The following is a 27,634-nucleotide window of genomic DNA, read 5'->3' as shown; positions in this document are numbered from 1 at the left end:
CGAACCCCACGTGCTTTGGCACGGGACCCACCCAGGAGTGGGCAGCGATGGGGTCTGGCAGCATCCTGCAAAGAAATTCCTAGCAGGAACCTGGGGCTCTTTTTTGGGAGAAAATTTGCTGTGTGTGAACACGGAGGATTTCAGGTCTGTCCTGACAGGCCTGCTGCTCATTCCCATCCCTCTTCCCTCTGAGGTTTCACCTGTACTAGAGGAGGTCAACACTTCCCTGGTGATGGTCTCCGGCTTCCCAGAGATCCCAAGGCAGAGCCTGTTTGCATGGCAGGGTATTACCTGCATTTCACAGGACTGGGAGCAGGACTGGCTCCTGCACACCACTGGGAACCAGCTAATTCCCAGCCTGAGACCCTGAGAAGGACCTACACAAAACCCTGGGTCTGAAGAACATCTGGGATGAAACCGCTTTCCGAAGATTTCCACCATGATGTGGGTATTTCGGTCTGTGCTTTGGGACATCCATAAACTCCGCACGCTGGAAGTGTCTGGACTGGGGTAGGGCTGTTCTGCTCCTGTTCTGATCTGGGGCTGTCTTCGTTCTCCATGAACAGAGACAAGATCCTGGGCCAGAAGAATTTTTGATCCCACCCAGTGCTGCTGTCAGGAAGCTTTTCCTTTCCTGTTACTTCTAGGTGTCCACCATTAGGCTTCAGGGTTAACAGGTTCCCTCTTCAGCCAAGGCAGCTGCAGGCACCACCGGAGCGGGGGAGTCCAAGTCTCCTCTCGGCAGATGGGGGTGGCTGATTTTGGGGGAGCAGCATGCCTGGAAGTTTGGGCTCTGTTACGGAAACTTTGCTGCTTCCCCAAGGTAACCGCTGGTTTCATCTGTGTGTTATTCCCAGTGCTTGGAAAGAAGAAATCCAGGCCCCAAATTACCCGGAGTGATGCTTCTCTCCGCTGGTGCCGAGATCTGCTGGCCACGGCCCAAGGGCTGGCAAGCTCCGCCGGCCTCCAGCCCTGCAGGCAGAGATCTCTGAGCTCGGCAAAGGCTCCCCGAAACCGCCGAGCGCTGGGTGCTCGGGTGCTGCTGCTCGCCAGGGCTCGGGGAGAAGCTGGGCTGAACGGGAAAAGCAAGGGGAAAAAAAAAACAACAAAAAAAATATCCCCAGAAATGAAAAAACAACCCTGCTCCTCTGGCTGAGCCCGGGATCAGACCTCCGTGTTCCTGATGGGTGAATAACTTACAGCAAGACGATGTATTTATAGCATCTAGCTCATGAGTTTTTAATTAAAATTCCATTTTCTTTTGCTCCAGATGGCACGAACAACCATTTTGGTGTTTTTGTTGGGTTTTTAAGGGATCACGCGGCTCTTGCCGGGCTGGGTTTGTTTTGGGGGTGCAGGAAGGGGGTGTTTGGGGTGAGGGTCCTCGTGCCCTGCACAGCGCATTGACTGCCTTCATGGATTTGCTGGGGCTGAGAGAAGGTGGCTCTCTCCCCCGACTCATCTCCGCAGACAAGTGTCAGGTCCCTGGGGACCGCATCCATCCCGCCGCCGCGGCGGGGAGAGCGGCTAGCAGGGCAGGAACGGCTTCATGTCAAAAAAAATCAGATCAGGAAACCAAACCATTTACCGGAGCTAAACAGAGCTGGCTGGAGGATGCATTAGGGAGCAGCAGTGCCAACGAGGCCGGCATGGGTGCGTGCTGCCGGCTCATCCTGCTGTCCCGGGGCGCGGGGCACCCCCCATCCCCACCGCGATGCCCAGCGGGGATGCAGAGATTTGCACAGCCGCTTTCCAGCCTTAATGCTGCCCAGGAGGACACTGGGGACACCCCCTTCACCCACCCATGCCCGCAGCACCCAACCATCACAGGGATCTTGGAGCAGCCTCCCCGGGGTCTACCAAGCCCCTTTCCCAAAACCGGGGGATGATGGGCTGCTCAGGGACTTTCCCTGGGACACAACCTGCCAAAACAACGAGCTGGTGCAGGAAAAGTTCCCACTTCACGGAGCTGGTGGTGCCAGGCTAGAGGAAGGGCAAAGCCAGGAACGCCCAAACCCAGCGGCACAGGGATGCGGTGAGAGGAGAAGACCAAGTTCAGGTCCTTGCTTTGGGTGTCCGAGGAACCCTTCCTGCAGCCTGCACCCCGCCTCAGCCCCGGGCTGCTTCGGGTCCAGAGCGACCGGGGCGGGAGGAGGGGGCTGAGCATGCAGGGGGGCAACACCCCAGGAGCTGCGCACCCCAGAGTCAAGCCCTGGCTTGGCTCCCGCTCTCCGAGCTCCTTCCAGGTGCACACGGAGAGCTCGGGCTCGCCGGCACGGGAGGAGCACCAGCCCCAGCCCAAAGCGGGTTAGGAAGCACCAAGGACTTCACGTCTTGTTTCCGCTGTGTGACTGCTTTCTGCATGAACGACAGAGATGTATCGTGGAAACCTTACGGCTCAGTGGCCCTGTAAAGATATCCAAGCCCTGAATTTTGTTAGCAAACACACACGGTCGTACAACGTGGAGCACGGTGCTGCCGCGGCTCCTGGGACCTCTGCATGAACCCCAGCAGCAGGAGCGGGCAGAAATAGAGCAGCAGAAGCTCTGCAGATGATGGAGTGGGGCTGTACAGCCTTCCACCGCGGGGAATAAAGCAGGATGCACTGGGTGAGGTGTAGGAGACTGCATCCAATGGTCCCATCTAGCTTCAGAGCCTAAGGTCCTCTGCAGGATACTCCCAGGTTATGTCAGTGGGGAAAGCACCCAAGAAAGAAGGAAAGCAAAGGAAACCCAAGAAAATCAGACCCAAGGCCAGGGTTAGGCTGGGGCTGTGCAGGAGGGGCAGACTGCAGGATCTGGCAGTCTCGGCACTCAGAGAGCGGGACCAGCCTGTTGCGAGGCCCTGGCTCTACCGCTCCGGTCGTGCTGCCGTTTCCCGAGTTCATTTCAGCGCTGCTGATGGGACATGTACAAGGGACCATCCCTCTGCCCTGGGGTCTCAGAGGACCCTTGGTTATTGCTCTGCCTGGAAAAACCCTCCCACCTCATCCCAACACATCCCATCCCAACTCATCCCACCCCATCCCAACACATCCCACCCTATCCCATCCCATCCCAACTGTCCCATCAGTGCCAGTCCCCACGCAGGACACCCCGAGGTGCAAGGGCTGCCGGTGTCCCCGGTCCCCTGCCTGGGCTGCCCTGGGAGAATGAGAAGGGGGGACCTGTGGGGGACAGGGTGCCCTGGGAGACCCAGGCCAAGCAGCCACCACCACGGATGTCTTTCCATTGGGCAGTCCCCAAAACGAACCTGTTTCCCTGTGTCCCACTTGCAGAGCTCCTGTCCCGACCCCCTGGTCCATCTCCCGGGATGGGGCGTGAGCTGGTCCCAGAGGCATTGCTCTGCATCCCTCCCGAGACGTGAGGACGGGGAACCTGAGCGCTTTCCCCTCCCAGCCCTCCAAAACCTCTCTCAGAGCAGTGGTGTAAAGCAAATTTCCACACAACCTGCCCAAGGGTGGTGGCAGGGACGGCTGGACCAGGACACGGACCTCCGGCTGCGGGCAAGGAGGACAGTGCTGCCCGCGGGAGCCTCGGCAGCCCACCCCTTCCCCGCAGGACTCACAGTCTGGCTGTCGGGGCAGAAATGCATTAGGATCCCACGAAGACAAAATAAAAAGCCTTTTGGGAGTGACTCGGCAGCGCAGCCGGAAGAGAGACAGCACAGTTTGCTTTTTAGGAGGTCTTTTTGGTTTGGGTTTTTTTTTTTTATTATTTTATTTTTGGCAGCTGTGACAGCAGCAGGGAGGGAGTAAAAGGCCTCGCTCGAGCCCGGATGCATTTGTGGCTTTCAAGAGGCAGAAGTGGCCGGAGTTTGAGAGTCTCTGTGCTGCGGAGGGCATGAGTCACAGCCAGGCAGCCGGGCTCCGAGGGGAGGGAAGGGGAGAGGGAGGTGCTGCAAACCCAGCGGGGAGCTGGGATGGAGGAACGGGGTGCTGGGGTGGAGGAGCAGGGAGCTGGGGTGGAGGAGCTGGCTGCTGGGATGGAGGAGTAGGGAGCTGGGATGGAGGAGCAGGGAGCTGGGATGGAGGAGTAGGGAGCTGGGATGGAGCAGTATGGAGCTGGGATGGAGGAGCAGGGAGCTGGGATGGAGAAGCAGGGAGCTGGGATGGAGGAGCAGGGTGCTGGGATGGTGAAGCAGGGTGCTGGGGTGGAGGAGTAGGGAGCTGGGATGGAGGAGCAGGGAGCTGGGATGGAGAAGCAGGGAGCTGGGATGGAGGAGCAGGGTGCTGGGATGGAGCAGTATGGAGCTGGGATGGAGGAGCAGGGAGCAGGGATGGTGAAGCAGGGAGCTGGGGTGAAGGAGTATGGAGCTGGGATGGAGGAGCAGGGTGCTGGGGTGGAGGAGCTGGCTGCTGGGGTGGAGGAGTATGGAGCTGGGATGGAGGAGCTGGGTGCTGGGATGGAGAAGCAGGGAGCTGGGATGGAGAAGCAGGGAGCTGGGATGGAGGAGCAGGGAGCTGGGATGGGGGAGCAGGGAGCTGGGATGGAGGAGCAGGGTGCTGGGATGGAGGAGCAGGGTGCTGGGGTGGAGGAGCTGGCTGCTGGGATGGAGGAGCTGGCTGCTGGGATGGAGGAGCAGGGTGCTGGGATGGAGGAGCAGGGTGCTGGGATGGAGGAGCAGGGTGCTGGGGTGGAGGAGCAGGGAGCTGGGATGGAGGAGCAGGGTGCTGGGATGGAGGAGCAGGGTGCTGGGGTGGAGGAGCAGGGAGCTGGGATGGAGGAGCAGGGAGCTGGGATGGAGAAGCAGGAAGCTGGGATGGAGGAGAAAGGTTGGAAGAACAGGACACAGGGATGGAGGAGATGGGATGGAGGACCAGGGTGCTGGGATGGAGGAGCAGAGATGGAGGAGCAGGGAGCTGGGATGGAGGAGCGGCTCTCAGGGCAATCCAAGGGCCCATTGCATGAGCCCTCACCAGTCTGATGCCAGAAAGGAAGACACCTGCTCCCACCCTGCCTGTCCTCACTCCAGGCAGGAGTCAGGCAGAGGGGGGGGGGGGGGGGCGGGGGGGCAGTGACCTGGGAAAGGATCCAGCACCTCTCCCCTCTCACGGGGATGCTCTGCTTTTCCATTTTCTCTGGAAGCAGAGAGCTCAGTCCCTTTCCAGAGCGAGACCTCACCCACCCAGGATCTCCAGTCCCAGGTCTGGCAGCAGGAAGGTGCTTCATCCCCTCACCTGCGCTTGGCAGCGGGCTTGAACCCCTCTGCAGGGCGGTGGGGCGGGATGCGGTCTGCCCTGCCTGTGCCTCCTGGACGAGCCCCGGAGCAGCCATGGCAGGCAAACTCTGTGCATCTTCCGCAAGAGGCCAGCTAGCTGGGCTCCCCACCCTGGGGCTGAAGGAGGCATCAGAGCTCGGTACCACTGCTCGCCCACATCTCAAGAGGTCCCAGAGCAGGTGAGAAGCTGAGAGCGATGACTGAGGATGCTCCTGGGGCTCATCTCAGGGGCTCAGCAGGGAGCAACGAGCGTTTTGGGGAGTAAAGAGCCGCCGGGTGCTCCCCAGAAGGAGAGGTGGCCTCTGCCTTTTCCCCAGCCTGCCCGGGGCTGCGGTGGTGGGCGATGCGGCAGCTGCCGGCAACAGCTTGTGTTGCATTCTGTTTGCTCACGCCTTACGGCTCCGGCTGGCGAAGAGCAGAGCTTGTGCTGGGGAAGCAGCTGCACCCTGCCAGCCACAGCACCCTGCCAGCCGCAGCACCCCATGAGCCGCAACACCCCGTGAGCCGCAGCACCCTGTGACCTACAGCACCCCATGCGCCACAGCACCCCATGAGCCACAGCACCCTGTGAGCTGCAGCACCCCATGAGCTGCAGCACACCATGAGCCACAGCACCCTATGAGCTGCAGCACCCTGTGAGCTGCAGCACCCTGCCAGCTGCAGCACACTGTAAGCTACAGCTCCCTGTGAGCCACAGCACCCTCGAGCTACAGTATCCCATGAGCCACAGCACCCCATGAGCCACATCACCCTGTGAGCTACAGCACCCCATGAGCTCCAGCACCCCATGAGCTCCAGCACCCTGTGAGCCACAGCACCCATGAGCTGCAGCACCCCATGAGCTGTAGCACTCCATGAGCTGCAGCACCGCATAAGCCACAGCACCCTGCCAGCTGCAGCACGCTGTAAGCCATAGCTCCCTGTGAGCCGCAGCACCCTGTGAGCTACAGCACCCCGTGAGCTACAGCACCCCATGAGCTGCAGCACCCTGTGTGCCACAGCACCCGTGAGCTGCAGCACCCCATGAGCTGCAGCACCCTGTGAACCACAGCACCCTATGAGCTGCAGAACCCCATGAGCTGCAGCACCCCATGAGCCACAGCACCCCTTGTGCCACAGCACCCATGAGCTGCAGCACCCCATGAGCTGCAGCACGCCGTGAACCACAGCACCCTATGAGCTGCAGCACCCTGTGAGCTGCAGCACCCCATGAGCCACAGCACCCTGCCAGCTGCAGCATGCTGTAAGCTACAGCTCCCCATGAGCCGCAGCACCCCGTGAGCCGCAGCACCCCACCAGCCGCAGCACTGGTGAGCAGGCATTTGCAAAGCTCCTGTAAATCATCGCGCCAGCTCTAATTTCCAGATGCAAAGAGCAAGCAGAGGGTGATGCGGTCCCCTCCGGACACCCAGGTGCAGCCATCGCCCTCCCGCAGCCCGGCAGCGGGGTGAAGCGGATGGCCAGAGCCCGGCAGAGGCTCTCCCCGTCCCCAGGGGCCCGGTGACACCGGCAGGTCCCCACCGCCTGCCCCCGCCGCTCTGTGGGCTGGGGTCTCCTTCCTGCAGAAATCCTCCCAAGCCTGCAAGCAAACGTTCCCCAAAGTCCTTTTGCTTTTTCCGGGTGAGGAACCAGCTCGCCTTTGGCACGAGCTGTGGGTTAAGCCCACGGACCCTTGAAGGAACCGCAGATCCGGGAAGCGTGCTGCTGGGGGCCCAGAAATCACAGCTCTGCCTTCCACCTGATTATTATTTCAGCTTTTTACACCCTTCACCTCCTGGAAAAATCTTTGGGGTTTCCTCCTTTTGCTTTCACCGGGTGCAATACCGTCTTCCGGAGGGGCTCGGTGCGCCTCTGCTCCATGGGCAACGTGTCGGGGCTGCTGCAGCCCGGCCGGGCCGGCTCCCCCTCCCTCCTCTCCTGCCCCTCTGCCCTTTCTCACCTCCACAACTTCACAACCAAGGAGAAACATTCCTGGGGGGAGAAAGATACAGCTGGGAGCCCAGGAGGGCAACCGGCACCTCCCGGCACAGGGTAAGGTCCCCGGGGAAACCGATGCTGAGAGCTAATTTAGTGTGACCATGGAGCATCCTCCCTCCCCGTGCCCTGCGTCAGAGCAGCGGCGACTGTGACATTAAATAATTCCCATCCCCGCGAGCCCTTTCGGTACCGCCACCCACCTCCAAGCCCCGTTGGGGCAGGACTTGTCCCCCATCTCGTACATCTGGGCATGACAAGGAGCCGGGAGGCAGCGGGGATGCTGCCACGGCCGAGCCCTCAGGGCAGAGCGGGGAGCAGGACGCCGGGGTCCCCGCAGCGATGCTGCGGTAGGAACACCCTGGGGACCGGAGGGACCCAGGCGTCCTGCCACCGTGACACATGTCACTGCTTGCCAGCAGCTTGCTTGAGGTGCCAGCACATGTGCAAAGCGCAATTGTTCCTCGTTTCGGGTGTCAGCGGCTGATGAAACGTGTCCCGGGGCCACATGGGCGAGCCAAGCTCATTTCCTTTTCCAGACGGCAGGATCTGTCCCTGCTGCCATCCAGGACTTTTGCATTTGGGGCCTTTCTCCCAAAGATCTCCCGTGCTTCGCACAGCATGTGCCTGGGGTGGAGCAGGGCGTGGCGCCCTACCAGCACCCATGGGTGCCAGGGCACCCTGGGACTCCAGGTATACCGCTGGCAGCAGGGACAGCCCCCATCCCGCTGCTTTGGGCAGCACAACCTCTGCCCCCTGCACAGAGCCTGTCAGGATCCGGCCTTCCCCTGCGCACGGATGCTTTTGCGGGCGGGTCCCTGCGCTGGGGCTATGGTGGGGCGAGAGCAACATGGGCATGGGATCGCCCTGCATGTCCCTGGGCGAGGGGAGAGGCGGCAAGGCTGGTGTCAAAGGGCGTCACGTCGGCAGCGTCCCTCGAGCCAGGACGGCACCGGAGCTCGGGTGCGACGGCTCACCCGAGTGCCCACCCGGCCTGGGGGCTGTGCGTTTTGGGGGGCAGGCCGTGGGCCACACGTGCTCTGCAGCGCAGCGTGCGTCGGGCATGCACGCGTGCGGCCATGCGTGATGCAGGGTAGAGGCGGGGTGGGCACATACACGAGCTTCCATGCAGACAGAGGGGCTGCAGGGCTGTTGTGCGACGTGTGAGTGTGTATGGGGGGACATGTACGTGTGTGCAATTACGTGCATACGCGTCACTATACATGTGTGCACACATGTGTGCACATGCGTGTGCATGCAAGCATGGGCGAGGGGGTGCATATGCACATGGGTGTGTATGTATGCGTGCATGTGTGAGTATACGTGTGTGCATGTGCAAGTGTGGGCGAAGGGGCGCGTATGTGTGTGCATGAGTGTGCGTGTGTACGTATGCGTGCGTATGCACTTGAGTGTGTGTGTGGAAGCGTGGGCGAGGGGGTGTGTGTGCACGTGGGTTTGTACGCGTGTGCGTGAGTGTGTGTACGTGTCCATGCACGTGTGCATACATGTATGAGCGCCTGTGAGTGCAAGCGTGGTTGAAGGGGTGAGCACGGGAGTGTACATATGTGCACATGTGTGCCCCATGCGTGCACATGCATGTGAGTGTGTGCATGTGCGTGCGTGTGCAAGCACAGCCAAGGGTGCACACGGGTGTGTATGTGTGTGCGGGAGCGTGTCCGCCTGCACCTGGGTGTGTACAGGCGTACGGGTGTGGGCGCACAGGCGTGGCCGAGGGCTGCACACGGGTGGGTACCTGTGTGCCTGAGTGTGAGTGTGTGTGTGTGCGCCCCGGCGCAGGACGTGCCAGTACCAGTGGGTGCCGGTACTGGTACCAGTGTGGGTGCTGGTCCCAGTGCCAATGCGGGTGCGGGTGCGGATGCCTGTGTGGGTGTGGGTGCTGGTGCCAGTGTGGGTGCCAGTGCCAGTGCAGGTGTGGGTGCTGGTGCTGGTATGAGTGCCGGTGATGGTAGGCGTGGGTGTGGGTGCAGGTACGGGTGTGGGTGCTGGTGCCGGTGCCAGTGCTGGTTTTGGTAGGTGCGGGTGCCAGTGCAGGTGTGGGTGCGGGTACCAGTGCCAGTGTTGGTAGGTGCAGATGTGGGTGCTGGCACTGGTGCGAGTGCCGGTACTGGTGCGGGTGTGGGTGCCGGTGCTGGCATTGGTAGGTGTGGGTGCTGGTGCCAGTGCGGGTGCAGGTACTAGTGCTGGTGCAGGTACTAATGTGGGTGCCAGTGTCAGTAGGTGCGGGTGTGGGTGCTGGTACTGGTGTGGGTGCGGGTGCAGGTGCCGGTGTCGGTATGTGAGGGCGCCGGTGCCAGTGTGGGTGTGGGTACCAGTGCCAGTGTCCATAGGTGTGGGTGTGGGTGCTGGTACTGGCACTGGTGTGGGTGCAGGTGCCGGTGTTGGTAGGTGTGGGTGCTGGTACTGGTACTGGTACTGGTGCGGGTGCAGGTGCCAGTGTTGGTAGGTGTGGGTGTGGGTGTGGGTGTGGATGTGAGTGTGGGTGTGGGTGTGGGTGTGGGTGCCGGTACTGGTGCAGGTGTGGGTGCAGGTGCTGGTGTTGGTAGGTGTGGGTGCTGGTAATGGTGCAGGTGTGGGTGCTGGTGTTGGTAGGTGTGGGTGCGGGTGCTGGTACTGGTGCGGGTGCGGGTGCCGGTGTTGGTAGGTGTGGGTGCGGGTGCTGGTACTGGTGCGGGTGCGGGTGCTGGTGTTAGTAGGTGTGGGTGCCGGTAATGGTGTGGGTGCAGGTGCCAGTGTTGGTAGGTGTGGGTGTGGGTGCTGGTGCCAGTGTTGGTAGGTGTGGGTGCCGGTAATGGTACTGGTACTGGTACTGGTACTGGTACTGGTGCGGGTGCGGGTGCGGGTGCCGGTGTTGGTAGGTGTGGGTGTGGGTGCCGGTACTGGTGCGGGTGCCAGTGCCGGTGTTGGTAGGTGTGGGTGTGGGTGCCGGTGCCGGTGCCGGTGTTGGTAGGTGTGGGTGCAGGTGCAGGCGGACACGCTCCCGCACACACATACACACCCGTGTGCACCCTTGGCTGTGCTTGCACACGCACGCACGTGCACACACTCACATGCATGTGCACGCATGGGGTGCCAGTACTGGTGCGGATGCCGGTGCCGGTGTTGGTAGGTGTGGGTGCGGGTGCGGGTGCCGGTGCCGGTGTTGGTAGGTGTGGGTGTGGGTGCCAGTACTGATGCGGATGCCGGTGCCGGTGTTGGTAGGTGTGGGTGTGGGTGTGGGTGTGGATGTGAGTGTGGGTGTGGGTGTGGGTGTGGGTGCCGGTACTGGTGCAGGTGTGGGTGCAGGTGCAGGTGCTGTTAGGTGTGGGTGCTGGTAATGGTGCAGGTGCGGGTGCTGGTGTTGGTAGGTGTGGGTGTGGGTGCCGGTACTGGTGCGGGTGCTGGTGTTGGTAGGTGTGGGTGCGGGTGCTGGTACTGGTGCGGGTGCGGGTGCTGGTGTTAGTAGGTGTGGGTGCTGGTAATGGTGCAGGTGCAGGTGCCAGTGTTGGTAGGTGTGGGTGTGGGTGCCGGTGCCGGTGTTGGTAGGTGTGGGTGCCGGTACTGGTACTGGTACTGGTACTGGTACTGGTGCGGGTGCGGGTGCGGGTGCGGGTGCGGGTGCTGGTGTTGGTAGGTGTGGGTGTGGGTGCCAGTACTGGTGCGGATGCCGGTGCCGGTGTTGGTAGGTGTGGGTGTGGGTGCCGGTACCGGTGCGGGTGCCGGTGCCGGTGTTGGTAGGTGTGGGTGCGGGTGCCAGTACTGGTGCGGATGCCAGTGTCGGTAGCTGCGGGTGCCGGTGCCAGCGCTGGCGCTGGTACCAGCAGCCGCAGGTGCAGCTACCGGTGCCGGTCGGTCCGGGTGCCGGTCCCGGTACGGCTGCGGCTGCCGGTGGGTGCGGGCGCGGGCAGCGGGGCGGTGGTGCTGAAGGACAGCTCCGCCCCCGCCCGCCCCCTCCACCGCCCCCCGCCGCCCTCCCCGCTGCGCCGAGCCGCGCCGAGCCGCGCCGAGCCGAGCCGAGCCGAGCCGCGCCGCGCCGAGCCGAGCCGCGCCGAGCCGAGCCGAGCCGAGCCGAGCCCAGCCCAGCCCAGCCGAGCCGCGCAGCGCCGCGCCGAGCCGAGCCGAGCCGAGCCCAGCCCAGCCCAGCCGAGCCGCGCCGCTCCGAGCCGCGCCGCTCCGAGCCCTCCACCGCCGCCGCCGCCGCCGCCATGCCCCAGACGGCCCCGCCGCCCGCCGCCGCCGCCGCCGCCGCCGCCGCAGCATGAAGCGGCAGAACGTGCGGACGCTGGCGCTCATCATGTGCACCTTCACCTACCTGCTGGTGGGCGCCGCCGTCTTCGACGCGCTGGAGTCGGAGGAGGAGACGGCGGAGCGGCGGCGGCTGGAGGCGAAGAGCCAGGAGCTGAAGAGCAAGTACAACCTCAGCGCCGAGAGCTACCGCGAACTCGAGTGGGTCGTCCTCAAGCTCAAGCCGCACAAGGCCGGCGTCCAGTGGAAATTCGCCGGCTCCTTCTACTTCGCCATCACCGTCATCACTACCATAGGTACCGGTCCCCCCACCCCGCCCCGCCGCTTCCCCGTGCCCCCGGAGACCGGCCACGGGATACCGGCTCCGGTTGCTCCTCGTGCAGACCGTCCCCGACGCGCCCGTCCCCGCGGTATCGGGGCGACCCGGCGGCCCGGCTCCTCCGCCACCGGGAAACCAGCGCCCGTCCCCGCGGTATCGGGGCGACCCGCTCTCCCGGCTCCTCCGCCACCGGGAAACCCCCCGCCCGTCCCCGTAGTATCGGGGCGACCCGGCCGCCCGGCTCCTCTGCCACCGGGAAACCGCCACCCGGACGGCCCGTCCCCCCCCCGCCCCGGCGCCCGTCCCCGCGGTATCGGGGCGACCCGCTCTCCCCGCCACCGGGAAACTGCCACCCGGATCCCCGCCCGTCCCCGTGGTATCGGGGCGACCCGCCCGCCGACTCCCCCTGCCCTGGGGAGAGCCCCGCCAGCACCCTCCCCAAAACGCCCAGCCCCGCACCGGCAGGCTCACCCGCCTCCGCCACCGGGAAATCCCCGCCCGACCTCCGCCCGTCCCCCCGGTATCGGGGCGACTCTCCCGGGCGGCTCCTCCGCCCCCGGGAAACGCCAGCCCGGATTCTCCCGAAATCCCCCATCCCCGGAGCGTCAGGGCGACCCGCCCCGCCCGTGGCTCCGCGGCCCTGGGGAACCCCCGCCCGGACCCCCCGCCCATCCCCGCGCTATCGCGGCTACTCGCCAGCCCCGCTCCCCGGCCCCGGAGCCCTCGCCGCACCCTCCCGGTCGCGCCCATCCCCGAGGCACCGGGGATCCCTCCCGCCCCGGCTCCCTGTCCTCGGGGAGCGCCCATCCCCGTGGTCTCTGGCCTCCCTACTCTCGAGGCACCCCCTCCCACCCCTGCGGCCTCTGGGCTCCCCACGTCACGTCCCCCAGCCTTGGGGACCCCCGCACGGACCCCGATCCCACCCCCTCTGCAGCTCGGGGGTGTCCGGGGGGGGGGGTCTGAGCTGGGACCCCCTTTCCAGCCCTGCAGAGAGGTTCCCGGGGGGGTGCAGAGTCGGGCAGGGCTGGGGGGGGCAGCGGATGCTCGGGGGGGGTCACACTGGGGCCGTGGGACCCACGATTTCCTCGGCTGACCCCTTCCCTGGAGGAGGAGGAGGAGGAGGAGGAAGGTCCCCTGGGGACAGGGTGCCCTCGCAGCCCGTCTCCTGCCCTTCCCAGCATGGCGGGACCCCCACCCCGGGGGGGACAGGGACGTGTCCCTGCCTGCACAGGCGCTCTGGCCCCACAAGCGGGGTGTCAGCGCTGCGCCCCGGTGCTCAGGGTGATGTCCCTGCCCTGACCCGACCCCCACCCAGGGTGCTCCCCCACTTTGGGAGAGGGGCTGCAGGAGCTGGGGGGGCTGCAGGGTGTCCCCCCGGGTTTCAGACCGCTGCTCTGTGCGTTCACCCAGTCGCGTCGTCAACCCATCTGTCCCTAAGGGTCCCCTCGACGGAGCGCCTGGGGTGACCCACTGTCGCCTGGTCCCCAAACTGCCCCATCCTCAGCGCAGCGCGAGGGCCTGCGGGCCGGGGGGACAGCCGGCGGCTGGACCCCGATGGCACGTGGCTGGCCTGGCCCGGGCCAGCGTCCCCACGGGTCCCACAGCCCAGAGGGGTGGGAGGGCTGGTGGGGAACCAGCTTTGAGCCATGGGTACTGGGGTGGCTCTTGGTTCCCGGGGCTGAGCCGTGGGTGCTGGGGTGGCTCTTGGTTTTTGGGGCTGAGCCATGGGTGCTGGGGTGACTCCTGGTTCCCGGGGCTGAGCCGTGGGTGCTGGGGGGGCTCCTGGTTTTTGGGGCTGAGACACGGGTGCTGGGGTGGCTCCTGGTTCCCGGGGCTGAGCCATGGGTGCTGGGGTGGCTCCTGGTTCCCGGGGCTGAGCTATGGGTGCTGGGGTGGCTCTTGGTTTGTGGGGCTGAGCCATGGGTGCTGGGGTGGCTCTTGGTTTTTGGGGCTGAGCCATGGGTGCTGGGGTGGCTCTTGGTTTGTGGGGCTGAGCCATGGGTGCTGGGGTGGCTCTTGGTTCCCGGGGCTGAGCCGTGGGTGCTGGGGTGGCTCTTGGTTTGTGGGGCTGAGCTGTGGGTGCTGGGGTGGCTCTTGGTTTGTGGGGCTGAGCTGTGGGTGCTGGGGTGGCTGTTGGTTCCCGGGGCTGAGACGCGGGTGTTGGAGCAGCCATGGGCTGAGCGGAGGCAGGGTCCGGCCTCTCCCGGCTGGCGGGAGCAGCTGGGAAAGGCTTTGAAAGCGAAGACAAGCAGCTTATGTTTGACGTGAGAGGGAGGAGGAGCGGGCAAGGGGGTGCGCGGGGGGCTGGGGAGAGGCGCGAGCGGGAGGCGAGCGGGAGCGAGCGGCGTCTCGCCAGCCCGCACAAAGGACGCTGCAGTGACGGAGGAGTGAGACAAAGCCAGCTCGGTGTGCACGGTCCCGAGAGGCCGCGGCTCAGCACGGGCTGCGGCAGGCGTGGGGGCCCCTGCTCTGCCTCCCCCGGGACACCCCGCTCCCCTGCCCTGCCTGCAGTCCAGGAAGGACGGAGCAGGGACGGTTGAGCATGGCTGAGCCCCGACGCAGGCGTTACACCCCAGCAAAGCACCCTGACAGTTGGGGCTGGGGGTTAAAACTTTAAAACCTCCTCTTGGGCTTGATGTGGGAGCTCAGGGGCCCCTCTGGGGTTGGGGTGATGACACCCGGCTCTGAAAAACGTGTCCAGCCACAGCGGAGCGGGAGGGAAATGCAGAGGGAATGTCCCCAAACCGGGCTGTACTGCTCTGCAGGCGTTAAGCCCTTCTCTCCCAGCAGCTTCAGCCTCTCCGTGATGTCCAAGGGTGTGCAGGGAGAAGGGGCACGGCCCTAAATATGCAAAGGAATATTGTTTTTGTCAAAACCCGGTGATTTCGAAGGCAGGCGTTTTAGCTGGTCCGTTGCAATGGAGCTCGGGTGCTGCTGAACCAGCAGCGTGTACCAGCAAAGAGAGCAAAATCATCAAAAGCCACAAGAAGGGAAAGAAAATCCCATTATTCCCATGAAATGGGATTTTACAGTGGGGAACAAAAAGGCATTCTTCCAGGAAATCACAACCAACCCCCCTGTACAGCTCCTGTTGCAGCTGGGGATCCCGAAGAGCCAGGCTCCCCGCTGAGCTCGGGAGGCAGTCGGGGTGCGGGGGCTCCTGTGCCGGTCGAGGTCCCCGTGCCATGGCCGGCTTTAAAGCGGGAAGGAGGAAAAGCCGGGAGCGCGACGGGTCCCACTCTGGAAGTTTTCCTTATGTTTCAGGGTTGGGTTTGGTTTTTTTCCTTTATCTGGGAAAAGAGCCAAGAGGCGAGCCACCCTCCCACAGCCCCCCCCTCCACGAGGCTGCCCTGAGCCCTGCACCCTGCCAGTGGGGTGCAGCCCCCCCCAAAGAGCTGCCCCAGCGCCCGTGGGACCCCCAAAGCACCGCGGAGGGGGACCGGGGACCGGGGTATTTAGGTTTGCTGTCACCCGCTGCCCCCCTCCCTGCAAAGCCAAGGGCGAGGGGAGCCGCAGGGTGGGCAGGGACCGAGCGCCTGCCCTTGCAGCCGGGCAGAGCCAGCCCCGGGGTCCCCTCGCCGGACGTCAGCGTCAGCCGGACATGTCCCCTGTCACCTCGGTCCCCGTCCCCGCGGCGGGGGCCTCCATGCTCCAGGGCCGGCTGTGATGGTTCTCGCTGGATCGCTCCCAAAAAACACATCCCCTCCCGCTCCCGCCACCTCGCTGCGTGCAGAGAGGCGAGCGGCCATGTGGGCCGGGGCAGGTGGCGAATGCCGCCAGGGTGTCACCATCTGTCACAGCCCTCCTCCCTCCCCACTTGTTTATCAAGGGAGCAGGGACCCTGCCCGGGCCAGGACGGGTGAGACCGGGTCCCCACCGACTCTCTTCTGCACGTGGTCTCCCCATCAGTCACCCCGTCACCCTCGTCCCCAGGCTGCCTCCTCCGGTGGCAACTGCAACGTGCCTGTCCCCAATCCGTCGCATCCGTAGCATCTCTCCCAGCAGGAAGCCCATCCCTACTCACGCCTGCGGGCTTGGCCGGCGGATAGAGATAGGAGGAAGGACCTGGGGCCACCCCGGCGCGTGCACCCCCAGCCACCTCTGGTGCCAGCGGTACCGGCACAACCTTCCCGGTACCGGCACCGGCACGAGGGGAGGGACCTCCAATTCTCTGCCCTTGGGGATGCAGCACAGGGAGACGTCTCAGGGGAGGTGTGGGAGCCGCTGCTGCTGGGAGTCGGAGCAGGTCGCAGCAGTTTTGGGGCTGTGGTGGGGCTGGGCGGAGAGGCAAGGTCAGGGATGGGGCACCTGCTCCCTCCAGGCCCTCCGGACATTTTTGTTCCAATCCTGTGCTAGCTGTGCCTGCTAAAAAGGAGAGCAGTGGAAATTAGTGTTGACACCTACGAACATGCCTTTGATAGGTTTTAGAGTTAACGTGCCGGAGGGAAAAACTGTAGCCCTCTGTTCCAGGGCTGGGATTCCTCTCCCCTCAGCCCAGACCCCCACGGGAGGTGATGACCAAGCAGCGGGGCGAGACAGGCAGCATCTCACCCCTTTCAACCCTTGGGGATGCGTGGAGTCTTTGCCTGTGGTACGCTGGGATTGCTGGCTGGCGTGTTCACTCTGAAACCTAATGAGGGCATATGCAGCTCTGCCACTGACCCCTGTAGTGGGGAATGAGCGCGAAGAGGGTGACTGGGGATTTGGGATATGTGCACTGAGACCGGAGCCGTCCCCGAGCCCTTCCCAGCAGCGATGTGTGTTTTGGGGGTGTCAGGGGCTCGGCGCCTTGGCCGAGGAGGCAGAGCCTTTTCCTGGGGAGGCTCCACCAAACCTGTGGCATGGTGGGGTGGGGAGGTATTGTGCGTGGCCTCTCCCGCGGGATTCAGCCCGGAGACCCTCCGAACCGTGGGCTTGGCCCCACTAGCAGGACCGCTGCCCCTCCGTGAGCATCCCTCCCCCCCAGGGCTATAAATTCCCCGCTCCGCTCCATCCCCGAGCGATAACAGCAATTAATACCCGCTCCCTCCCTGCCCGGCCTCTCCCAGCTGATGCCTCATTAAACTCGCCAGCAAAGCCTGGCTCAGAGCAAGGCATAAACACAGCGAGCCGGGGCAGAGATGCTCCGAGGCGAGGGGGGTTCATCGCCCAGGCAGAAAAACCCCAATTTCTTGTGGTTTTGGGGTGTTTTTTCCTAATTACCAAGCCCCAGAGCTGCTTGCTCGGACTCGGTGTTGCCAGGTCTGGTGCCAAGAGGCCGGACCCAAGCCGGAGCCGCGGGAGAGCCCCGCTCTGCCGGCGTGTGATTTATGAGCCGGCTTAAATATTTATCAGGCAGCTCTCAGGCTGAAGTGACTGCGGCGCAGGATTTGTAGCAGGCACCGCCACCTCGGATAAATCACGGCCGGGAGGGTAAATTGAAGGAGCAAGAGTGGAGGGTGCTGCGGCGGGGCGGGGGTCTCGCCCGCCTGCCTGCAGAAAGGGGTGAAGGGGAGCGGCCGTGGGGCAGAAGGGCCGCACTGGTGCTGGGCACTGGTGCACGGTGTAGGGTGCTCAGTGCGCAGTGCTGGGTGCTGTTGCATGGTGCTGGGCACCAGTGCATGGTGCTGGTGCACAGTGCTAGGTGCTGGTGCACAATGCTGGGCACTGGTGCACAGTGCTGGGTACTTGGTGCTGGGCACTGGTGCATGGTGCTGGGCACTGGTGCACGGTACTGGGTGCTTGGTGCTGGGTACTTGGTGCTGGGCACTGGTGCACGGTGCTGGGTACTTGGTGCTGGGCACTTGGTGCTGGGCACTGGTGCACAGTACTGGGTGCTTGGTGCTGGGCACTGGTGCACGGTGCTGGTGCACAGTGCTGGGTGCTGTTGCATGGTGCTGGGCACTGGTGCACGGTGCTGGTGCGCAGTGCTGGGTGCTGTTGCATGGTGCTGGGCACCGGTGCATGGTGCTGGTGCACAGTCCTGGGTGCTGTTGCATGGTGCTGGGCACTGGTGCACGGTGCTGGGTGCCTGGTGCTGGGCACTGGTGCACGGTACTGATGCGCAGTGCTGGGTGCTGTTGCATGGTGCTTGCACCCCATCCTGCTCGGGCTCGGGCGGAGGGAGCAGGGGGGTGCGTTTGCAGATGGGGTGGGGGGAGCCAGGGGCAGCGTGGAGGGGTCCTTCGGGGTCTCAGTCTCGCACGAGGCTGGGGTCTTTGTCCCCCACCCCCCGGGGGGGGGCTCAGGGCCTCCTGCAGTGCAGGAGGTGGCCCCTGGGTGCTGCACGGGGTGGGGGGGTCACTGCCTGTGCCGGGGTCCCCCTGCCCAGGATGCAGGCAGGGCAGCCCCCCTCCCGGGGTGGCAGAAATCCGTCCCAAAGGCCTTAAATGACTTTTTATCCCCCCCCCCCTCGAGGCCCCTTTCCCCGGGGCCGGTGCAGAAAGCAGCTCTGCTCCCCATTTCAGCCATCCCCGGGGCAGCGCGGATGTCCCCAGTTGCAGGTTGGGGTTATGGGGTGCCCCCCCCCTAAAAAAATACCCATTAGGACCAGCCTTCGGGGTGGGGGTGTCCGTCTGCATCCAGCCGTGCCCATCACCGGGGTATCCCGCCGTGCCCACTAGCACAGAGAGCACCCCCCCCTCCTGCTGCAGCCCTGCAGGGCCCCTGGGGGCGGGGGGGGCCCGGCTGCACCCCCTTTTTGCGGGAGGAAGGGAAGGGATGGAGCGGGGGGGGGCAGGAAGGGGCCTGGCGGAGCCCCAGGATCGAGGGGAAAAATTGCCAGTTTTGGCGCAAACAGGGCGCTTGGCCGGCGCTGGGATTTTCCATGACACCATCCTGGGCCCCCCCCGCGACGGCAGGGTCCGGCCCCCGCCTGCGGGCAGCTCTGCCCGGGGGGGACAGGCACCGGCTGCACCCCCCAAACCCTTCCCCAGGCAGGCAGGGAGGGGGAGTGGGGGGCTGCCCCCCCCCCCCCCCCGCTGTGGTGGGAGCAGGGAGGGGGGTGGCCCTGAGCCCCCCCAGATGTATAGGACAAATCTGGGGGGAAGGGGTCACGGTGATGCCAGGACCAGGGGGTGGCAGGGGCGCAGGTGCTGCTGTGGGGGGGGGGTACCCCAATGCTGTGTTTTGGGGGGGCAGGGGGAGCCCGGGGCAGAGATCTGTGGGTGCACGGGTGGGTGGACGGATGGATGGACAGATGGACGCGTGGGTGGGTGGGTGGGTGGATGGATGGTTGGATGGATGGATGGATGGATGGATGGATGGATGGATGGATGGAAGGACGCATGGGTGAATGGGTGGACGGATGGATGGATGGGTGAATGGGTGGGTGGGTGCGTGGATGGATGGATGGAAGGATGGACACATGGGTGAATGGGTGGGTGGGGTGGTGGATGGATGTATGGATGGATGGATGGATGGGTGAATGGGTGGGTGGATGGATGGATGGACGGACGCTTGGGTGAATGGGTGAGTGGGTGGGTGGATGAATGGATGGATGGATGGATGGATGGACGGATGGATGGACAGATGCATGGAAGGAAGGACGGATGCATGGGTGAATGGGTGGGTGGGTGGGTGGGTGGGTGGATGAATGGATGGATGGATGGATGGATGGACGGATGGATGGACAGATGCATGGATGGAAGGACGGATGCATGGGTGAATGGGTGGGTGGGTGGATGGATGGATGGATGGATGGATGGATGGATGGATGGATGGACAGATGCATGGATGGAAGGACGGATGCATGGGTGAATGGGTGGGTGGGTGGATGGATGGATGGATGGATGGATGGATGGATGGATGGATGGACGGACGCATGGGTGAATGGGTGGGTGGGTGGATGGATGGATGGATGGATGGCAGGTTGAGAGGATGGCTGCCTGCCCCTCCTCCTGCCCTGGTGCAGGCGCAGCAAGGACAGTCCCTGCTCCGGGTCCAGCACCCAGCTGGGACAGGGGCAGCCTGGGTGCTGCGGGTCCCAGGGCTCGCTCCAGCCCTGCATCTCCCAAGTTCAGCCCAGCCCTGGGGACCCGCTGCCCAGGTCCCCTCCCTCTGCTCTGGCTGCCTCTCACCCTGTCCTGCCCAGGAGGTGTCTCCGGGCAGGACGAGCCCTTCCCACTGCCCTCAAGCCCTGTCCGGGGGGTGACGGAGGTGTTGGAGGGCACATGTCCCCACACAGCACAGGCAGTGCTGTGCCCCTTCGTGCCAGGGCTGTATTTGCTCAGGGCAGGCTGCTGCCGCTGCCACATGCTGCCTTTCCCAGCCGCTCCCTGCCTGCTTGTTTGCTCGTCCTGCAGCGCCCAGGGGCACCCCGGGTGCCGGCTGTGTCACCTGGGTCCCCATCCCCAGCCGGGAGGACAGCCGAGGTCCCCAGGCTCAGCCCTGGCACTGGTTAACTGGCAAGGCTGGGCACAGCCCGGGTTGCTCTTGGCTGCAGGTGATGGAGAGAGTGTGGCACTGCCCGTGCCCCGTTTGTACCTCGGCCGAGCTCACGTCACCCGGGGGACACACTGGGAAATGGATGCCCGTTAAACGCTGAGCAGGATGCTGGTCCTTACTGGGAGCAATGGGGCGGGGGGGCTGCAGGGCTGGCACGAGGAGGAGGAGGAGGAGAAGGATGCTGCCCGGGGCACGCTGCGCCCCAAGGGATGTCCATCCACCGCCTCCATCTCTGGGGCACCCCGACGTTTCAACATGAGGGCCAGGAGAAGGGGGTGCCCGGGGCAGGCACCTGGGGCGCTCAGGGCTGGGTGCTTTGGGTTTCGGGTGCTGAAGGGCTTTGGGAGCATGGGGTTGCTGTGTGTTCGCCATCGTGCCAGCCAGCTGCAAGCATAGGGTCTGCTTGGGGAGGGTGGGCTCTGTGGGGTGGCTAACATCTCCGGAGGATGAGGCATCTCCGGAGGATGAGGATTCTGCTCCACTGAGGCATCCCTGGGGCACTCCTGACTCTGGGTCCTTGGGCATCTACGGATGCAGTTGGATCATTCCTTTCCCCCCAAAAGGCACGGGAACGTACCGACCTTGGTGGCTGCTGCTGAACCTGCCAGGAAGCAGGGTGGGAAGGCAGGCATCGCTCTGTGGGGTTTCATGGACCTGTGAAACCAGGCTTGGAAAGACCAGAGTTGGATTTGTCCCAGGCTTGGAAGGACCAGACTTGTCTATGCCCCAGGCTGGGAGAAACCGGGGCTGCTCCAAAGCGCTGGAGACCCCCAGAGTGGTCAGTGGCTTGGTAGATCCCCCATCAGCTGGGCTGCCTGAACCTTCCCCACCGTCCCTCATCGCTCCTGCAGCCTCACAGCCCGGCAAGGGACAGTGAAAGCTGCAGCAGGTCAGAGACCACGGTGAAGGGCTCTGGCGTCCGGGGGCCAGGCTGTTGTGGGTAAAGGGGGGGACACCAGCCACACGTCTGCCCAACAGACACCCGGGCTATGGGGGGGTGAGGAGGGGTGCCAGGAGGAGCCCACCCTGCGCCTAGCATGGACCCTGGGAGCATCCCCTGCTTCTGGACCGGAGGAGAAGCGTGATGGCTCTGGCAGTGGGATGCAGGGCTCCTACTCGGGCATGGAGGTGTCCTGGTGTGGGCCATGGCTCGTGGCTACCAGCCCTCGCTCACTGCCAGCACTCGCTTCCCTGCAGCAGCTTTGTAAAGCAGGGAGTTGGTTTCCTGACTGCTTCGTACCCCTGATACCCCAACCCAGCTCCCAGTCCCTGTCCTCAGCTGGGACTGCCCATGCCCCCTGCCCTGGCTCCCTGCACCCCCCTGCCCTGGCTCCCTGCACCCTTCTCTGGCTCCCTGCACCCCTGCCCTAATTCCTTGCACCCCTGCCCTGATTCCTTGCACCCCTGCCCTGGCTCCCTGCACCCCTTGCCCTGGCACCCCCTGTGCTGGCTCGCTGCACCCCCCTGCCCTGGCTCCCTGCACCCTTCTCTGGCTCCCTGCACCCCTGCCCTAATTCCTTGCACCCCTGCCCTGGCTCCCTGCACCCTTCCCTGGCTCCCTGCACCCCTGCCCTGGCTCCCTGCACCCCTGCCCTGATTCCTTGCACCCCTGCCCTGGCTCCCTGCACCCCTTGCCCTGGCACCCCCTGTGCTGGCTCCCTGCACCCCCCTGCCCTGGCTCCCTGCACCCTTCTCTGGCTCCCTGCACCCCTGCCCTGATTCCTTGCACCCCTGCCCTGGCTCCCTGCACCCTTCCCTGGCTCCCTGCACCCCTGCCCTGATTCCTTGCACCCCTGCCCTGGCTCCCTGCACCCTTCCCTGGCTCCCTGCACCCCTGCCCTGGCTCCCTGCACCCCTGCCCTGATTCCTTGCACCCCTTCCCTGGCTCCCTGCACCCCTGCCCTGATTCCTTGCACCCCTGCCCTGGCTCCCTGCACCCCTTGCCCTGGCACACCCTGCACTGGCTCCCTGCACCCCCTCCCTGGATGTCCCAGCCCCCTCCCATACCCCTTCAGCACCCAGTGCCACCTCCCAGGGACCCTCTCCCTGCCTTCCCAGCCCTTTGCATCCTCCAGCCTTGTACCACCTCCGCTCTGCGAAGTCCCCCTCCCGTCCCCGGCAGCTGCCCCGCTAATCCCCACCATCCATCGCTCCCGACAGCCGGGGATTTGCTCCAGGCCGGGGGCCAGAGGAGACCCACACCTGCTCCCCACGGCCAGAGCCACCCTGCTCCTCCGCAGCCCTAAAAAGGAGACGAGCCGGCCGCGTTCCTCAGGGCCATGTCATATTTTCTCCCCGGGGACACACGCTGTGCTCGCTGCCTGCTTGCAGCACCCTGAGCTGGAGCCCAGAGCACCCTGACTCTGCTCTCCCTTGGCAGCATCCCTCCTGGGACACCCCTTTGAGGAGCACCCAGCCAGCGGGGAGGTTTGGGGGGGCTGCGGGGGGGAGGCAGGAGGTGGAGAGGAGCGGGGATGCTGAGCCCCTTCTGCAGGGAGGGCAGGAGCATGGCGGGGAGCCTCGCCGTGCCCCAAAGCCATGGGGAAGGCAGAGCCGCTGCTGAACCTGGCAGCTGCCTGGACTTTGCCGCATCCCCAGGAGCTGAGCTCTCCTCTCCAATGCATTTCCCTCCCGCGGCGGATGAAACCGCAGGTGGAAGAGGGGTTCCAGGGGGTTTCACCCTCTCTGCTGCCTTCCCGGGGTCTCCATCTCCCCACTGCCTGGATTTCATATCCCGGTGACCTTCCCCCCATCCTCAGACGTGCTGGAGATCAGGCAGCGCCTGCTGAAGCCGGGGAAGGGGGGGCTGGCAGATTGACGGACGCTTGGACGCGCCACGAGAGCTCATAAACTCCCTTTCCCGGGGAAACGGGGCTAAATATAGCTGCGGGAGGCTGCAGGGTGCGGGGCGGGCAGGAGCAGGCAGGGGGATGCTCAGCGAGGCTGTGGGCACGGACGAGGCCGTGGGCACTGCTCCAGGCTCGCATCCTAAAAACCCCGTCCTCGACCCGCCGATGCATGAGTAACGGGGAGATTTGGGCTGTGGGGAGGGGGACGGGGGCGTCTGGCAGGAGATGAAGGGCAGGAGCAGGCAGACAGGCAGGGCGAGGGCTCGGTGTCTGCCCCAAGGGCAGCAGGATGTGACCCCGGTTTGAAATGCACCGCCCGGCTCTGCTGCGGCCACCCGGGTGGCACGGCATTGCCTCGGCGTCCCCTTTGCCTCTGGGGAGGGGGCAGCAAGCAGTGGCTCCCTTTGCCATCGGTGAGGGAAGGGGTAGGCTGGCACCCAGCACTGATGAGAGCAGTGATGCTCTCCGGCGATGCTCTCCGGTGATGCTCTCTCTCTGGTCATGCGCTCTCTCTGGTGATGCTCTCCGGTGATGCTCTCTCTCCGGCGATGCTCTCCGGTGATGCTCTCTCTCTGGTCATGCCCTCTCTCTGGCGATGCTCTCCGGTGATGCTCTCTCTCTGGTCATGCGCTCTCTCTGGTGATGCTCTCTCTCTGGTCATGCGCTCTCTCTGGTGATGCTCTCTCTCCGGTGATGCTCTCTCTCTGGTGATGCTCTCCAGTCATGCTTTCTCTCCGGTGATGCTCTCTCTCCGGTGATGCTCTCTCTCTGGTGATGCTCTCCAGTCATACTCTCTCTCTGGTCATGCTCTCTCTCCGGTGATGCTCTCCAGTGATACTCTCCAGTGCCCTCTCTCCGGTGATGCTCTCTGGCAATGCTGTCTGGTGATGCTCTCCAGCGATGCTCTCTGGTGACACTCTCCAGTGATGCCCTGAGGCTCCCACGGCCGCAGCCCGAGCCAGCAGCACTGGCAGCTGGGAGAGGTCACGCCAGCTCCTCGAGGTGGCTTGGACAGAGATCTGACGATCCTTGTTTTCACCTCGGTCTGGCCTGGCTTAATCCTTGGCCTCCCGAGGCTGCCGGCGAGGGTGACGGTGAGGGATGCCGCCTGCCTCCGCCCAGCCAGGGTTAAACACAGCTGGGGCAGGGCGAGTCCCCACGGGCCCGGGTCTGCTGCGGTGGTGTGGGTGCTGCCTCTGGTTTAACTGCTGGGACAGGTCCTGGAGAAGTGGGTGCTGTGGGGGCTGGGCTTGTGCTGGCACCCCCAGCCCTGTCCCAAACTGGGCCCCTCACTACAAGAAGGACCTTGAGGTGCTGGAGCGTGTCCAGAGAAGGGCGACGGAGCTGGTGAGGGGTCTGGAGCACAATTCCGATGAGGAGCGGCTGAGGGAGCTGGGGTTGTTCAGTCTGGAGAAGAGGAGGCTGAGGGGAGACCTCATCGCTCTCTACAACTGCCTGAAAGGGGGTTGTGGGGAGGTGGGTGTTGGTCTCTTCTCCCAAGTGACAAGTGATAGGACAAGAGGAAATGGCCTCAAGTTGCGCCAGGGGAGGTTTAGGCTGGATATTAGGAAAAAGTTCTTTACTGAGAGAGTGGTGAAGCACTGGCAGAGGCTGCCCAGGGAGGTGGTGGAGTCACCCTCCCTGGAGGTATTCAAGGAGCGTGTGGACGTGGCATTGTGGGATGTGGCTTGATGGGCATGGAGCTGTGTGGTGTTGGGTGGGTTGGTTTTTGGTGTGGGTTGTGGTGTGTTTTGTGGTTTGTGGGTGGTTTGGGGTTTTTTTTTTGTGGGTGGTTTTTTTGTTTGTTTGTTTGGTTTTTTATGGTTGGACTTGATGATCCTACAGGTCTTTTCCAACCTTAGTGATTCTGTGATTCTGTGAAACATGCTCAGAGTCTGAGGGAAGTGTTTCTGAGCCCCCAAGGTCTGAGCAGGGCACTGAGCTGTGGCTGCAGCCCCCAGCCCCCGCACTGCTCCTGCCCCACTGCTCCTGCCCCTCTGCTCCTGCCCTCTGCTCCTGCCCCACTGCTCCTGCCCCTCTGCTCCTGCCCGGTGCTCCAGGTCACCCCAGCTCAGCACCCACATGTCCCGCAGGCTCAGCTGCCTCTGCCCAGCTGTGGGTGCCTGGGATCCATTCGTGACGAATCCCCTGCCAGCGCAGGGGCAGAATAAGTCCCGTCTGCAGGGGTTTTGTGCAGGCAGGAGATGAAGTGAAACCCAAATGGGCCCCCCAGGGCTGGGCCCAGGTGCTCCCCCAGCTCCCACGGCAGCCCCCGGACAACGGGCAGTGGGGCACAGGGGTGCAGGGATGCAGGGCTGGGGGTGACGGAGGGGAGCCAGCCGCCTGCCTCTCTTGAGTCCTTAAAAATCCCTATTTTCCCCATCTCCTGCTCCTCTCCACCCGGCTGCTCTGAGATGGGCCATCCCAGGATGGGTATTTCAGGGAAGATCTCCAACTTGCAAAAGCCCAAGGCTGGAGAGCTTCGCCCCACCCCAGCCAGGACCCATCCAAGCATCCCCCAGCTGCCCCCACCCCAACCCAGGGATGCAGCACCTCGTCCGTCACCCCCGCCAGCCCTCCAACTCCTTTTCCCACAAGCCGAGGGCTTTCCCCCTTCTCCAGCTGCCTCCCCTTCATTTCCATTTGCAGACCCCGTTATCCCCCCAGCCTGCAGAGCCGTTTGTGGTCACTCCTTGTGCCTGGGGGTGAGGATGGCACCGGTCAGGGTTGGGGTCCACCACCGGTGGCTCAGGGAAGCGGTTTGAGGTGCTGCACACCTTGCACCCCCCTCGGACCACCAAGCTGATCCCACTCTGTGGCTTTGCTCCCCAGGTTACGGCCATGCAGCCCCCAGCACGGACGGGGGGAAGGTCTTCTGCATGGTCTACGCCCTGCTGGGGATCCCCCTCACCCTCGTCATGTTCCAGAGCTTGGGCGAGAGGATCAACACCTTCGTCAAGTACCTCCTCCACCGCATCAAGAAGTGCCTTGGCATGAGGCGGGCGGAGGTCTCCATGGCCAACATGGTCACCATCGGGTTCTTCTCCTGCATCAGCACCCTCTGCATCGGGGCAGCCGCCTTCTCCTACTACGAGCACTGGAGCTTCTTCCACGCCTACTACTACTGCTTCATCACCCTCACCACCATCGGCTTTGGGGACTACGTGGCCCTGCAGAAGGACGAAGCCCTCCAGAACAAGCCACAGTACGTGGCCTTCAGCTTCGTCTACATCCTGACGGGGCTGACGGTCATCGGGGCTTTCCTCAACCTGGTGGTGCTGCGTTTCATGACCATGAATGCTGAGGATGAGAAGCGGGACGCCGAGCATCGGGCGCTGCTCACCCGCAACGGGCAAGCCAGCAGCATCCACGCCACGGACACCGCCTCGGCCGTGCCGGCAGCGGCGGCGGGGGGCGGCGGGGGCGGCTTTCGGAACGTCTACGCAGAGGTTCTCCACTTCCAATCCATGTGCTCGTGCCTGTGGTACAAGAGCCGGGAGAAGCTGCAGTACTCCATCCCTATGATCATCCCCAGGGACCTCTCCACCTCGGACACCTGCGTGGAGCAGAGCCACTCCTCGCCCGGCCGCTGTCCGGAGACCCCCTCCAACAGATGCTTCTGCAACGCCCGCCGGTCGGCCATCAGCTCCGTCTCCACCGGTCTCCACAGCCTCGCGGCTTTCCAGGGGCTCATGAAGCGCCGCAGCTCCGTGTAGCCCCTCTCCATCTGCCCCCGTGCCCCCCGAACCCCGCCTTGGCCCCATGGCCAAGGACCTTTCTTGGTCACGGCAGGAGGAAACCACCCTGGGGTCTGGCGGCGGAGGTGGAGGCAGCGGGCTGGGACCCCCGGGGGGGCCGTGCTCCTCTGCCGGGACTCGGGAGGGATGCGGGAGCAGCGGCGAGGCTGCCCCGGTCCTCTCCGAAGCGGGAAGAAGGGAGCTGCTGGTTTTATTTTATTTTAATTTAAATTTATTTTATTTTATTTTATTTTGCAAAACCACTCCTCAAAAATGTGAAACTTGAAGAGCTGGAGAGGGTTTTAACCTGATGGGGTAGGGGGTACGCCTGCACCTCCCACTGCGATAACCTCTGTGCAAGCGGCTGGGGACCCCCACGGCCCCATGGCAGCCCCACGGCAGCCCCACGGCAGCCTGAGCGTGCGAGGCTGCGTGCGACGGCACGGCCGTGAATCAGACGTGTGACCGTGCGTGCACCGGAGGCCTCGTGGGACGCGGGGAGAGGAGGACGTGGGGTTTCCAGCACCGACCACGGGCAGCAATGGGGTCCCATCCCGTCCATCCCGGGGGAAGGCAGGTCCCCGGGCGGCGAGGGATGCCGCAGCGAAGGCGAGCACGCATCAGCGGGCAAATCAGGCTAAGAGGGGCTTAGACGGAGCTTTTCCGATCGCTGCGCGCATCAGCCTGCCCCTGCGGCCGAGAAAACAAGCCGTGAGTCACGTAGGCTGCCGAAAACACCTGCCGCCACTCGGTGGGCAGCCCTCCGAGAGCTCGACGAGGTTATTCTGACCCTCTTTAGATGGGCAAACCTTGGGTGTCCCTGGGATTTTCCCGCTGGCGAGGCAGGACAGGCAGCGGCAACGCGGTCC

General features: G+C 64.2%; 1 protein-coding gene across 1 annotated transcript; it reads left to right on the top strand.

Annotated features, from left to right (window-relative positions):
* The first annotated feature begins 11,449 nt into the window (after positions 1 to 11,449).
* KCNK3 (potassium two pore domain channel subfamily K member 3) lies at positions 11,450 to 26,744 on the top strand. Its single transcript, XM_059835653.1, has 2 exons — positions 11,450 to 11,732; positions 25,861 to 26,744. Exons 1-2 carry the CDS (start codon positions 11,450 to 11,452, stop codon positions 26,742 to 26,744), a joined length of 1,167 nt encoding a protein of 388 aa, XP_059691636.1.
* The last annotated feature ends 890 nt before the right edge of the window (positions 26,745 to 27,634 follow it).

The sequence above is a fragment of the Gavia stellata genome, chromosome 2, assembly GCF_030936135.1.
Source record: "Gavia stellata isolate bGavSte3 chromosome 2, bGavSte3.hap2, whole genome shotgun sequence".
NCBI classification, from domain to species: domain Eukaryota; kingdom Metazoa; phylum Chordata; class Aves; order Gaviiformes; family Gaviidae; genus Gavia; species Gavia stellata.
This window is presented reverse-complemented; position numbering and strand designations above follow the sequence as displayed.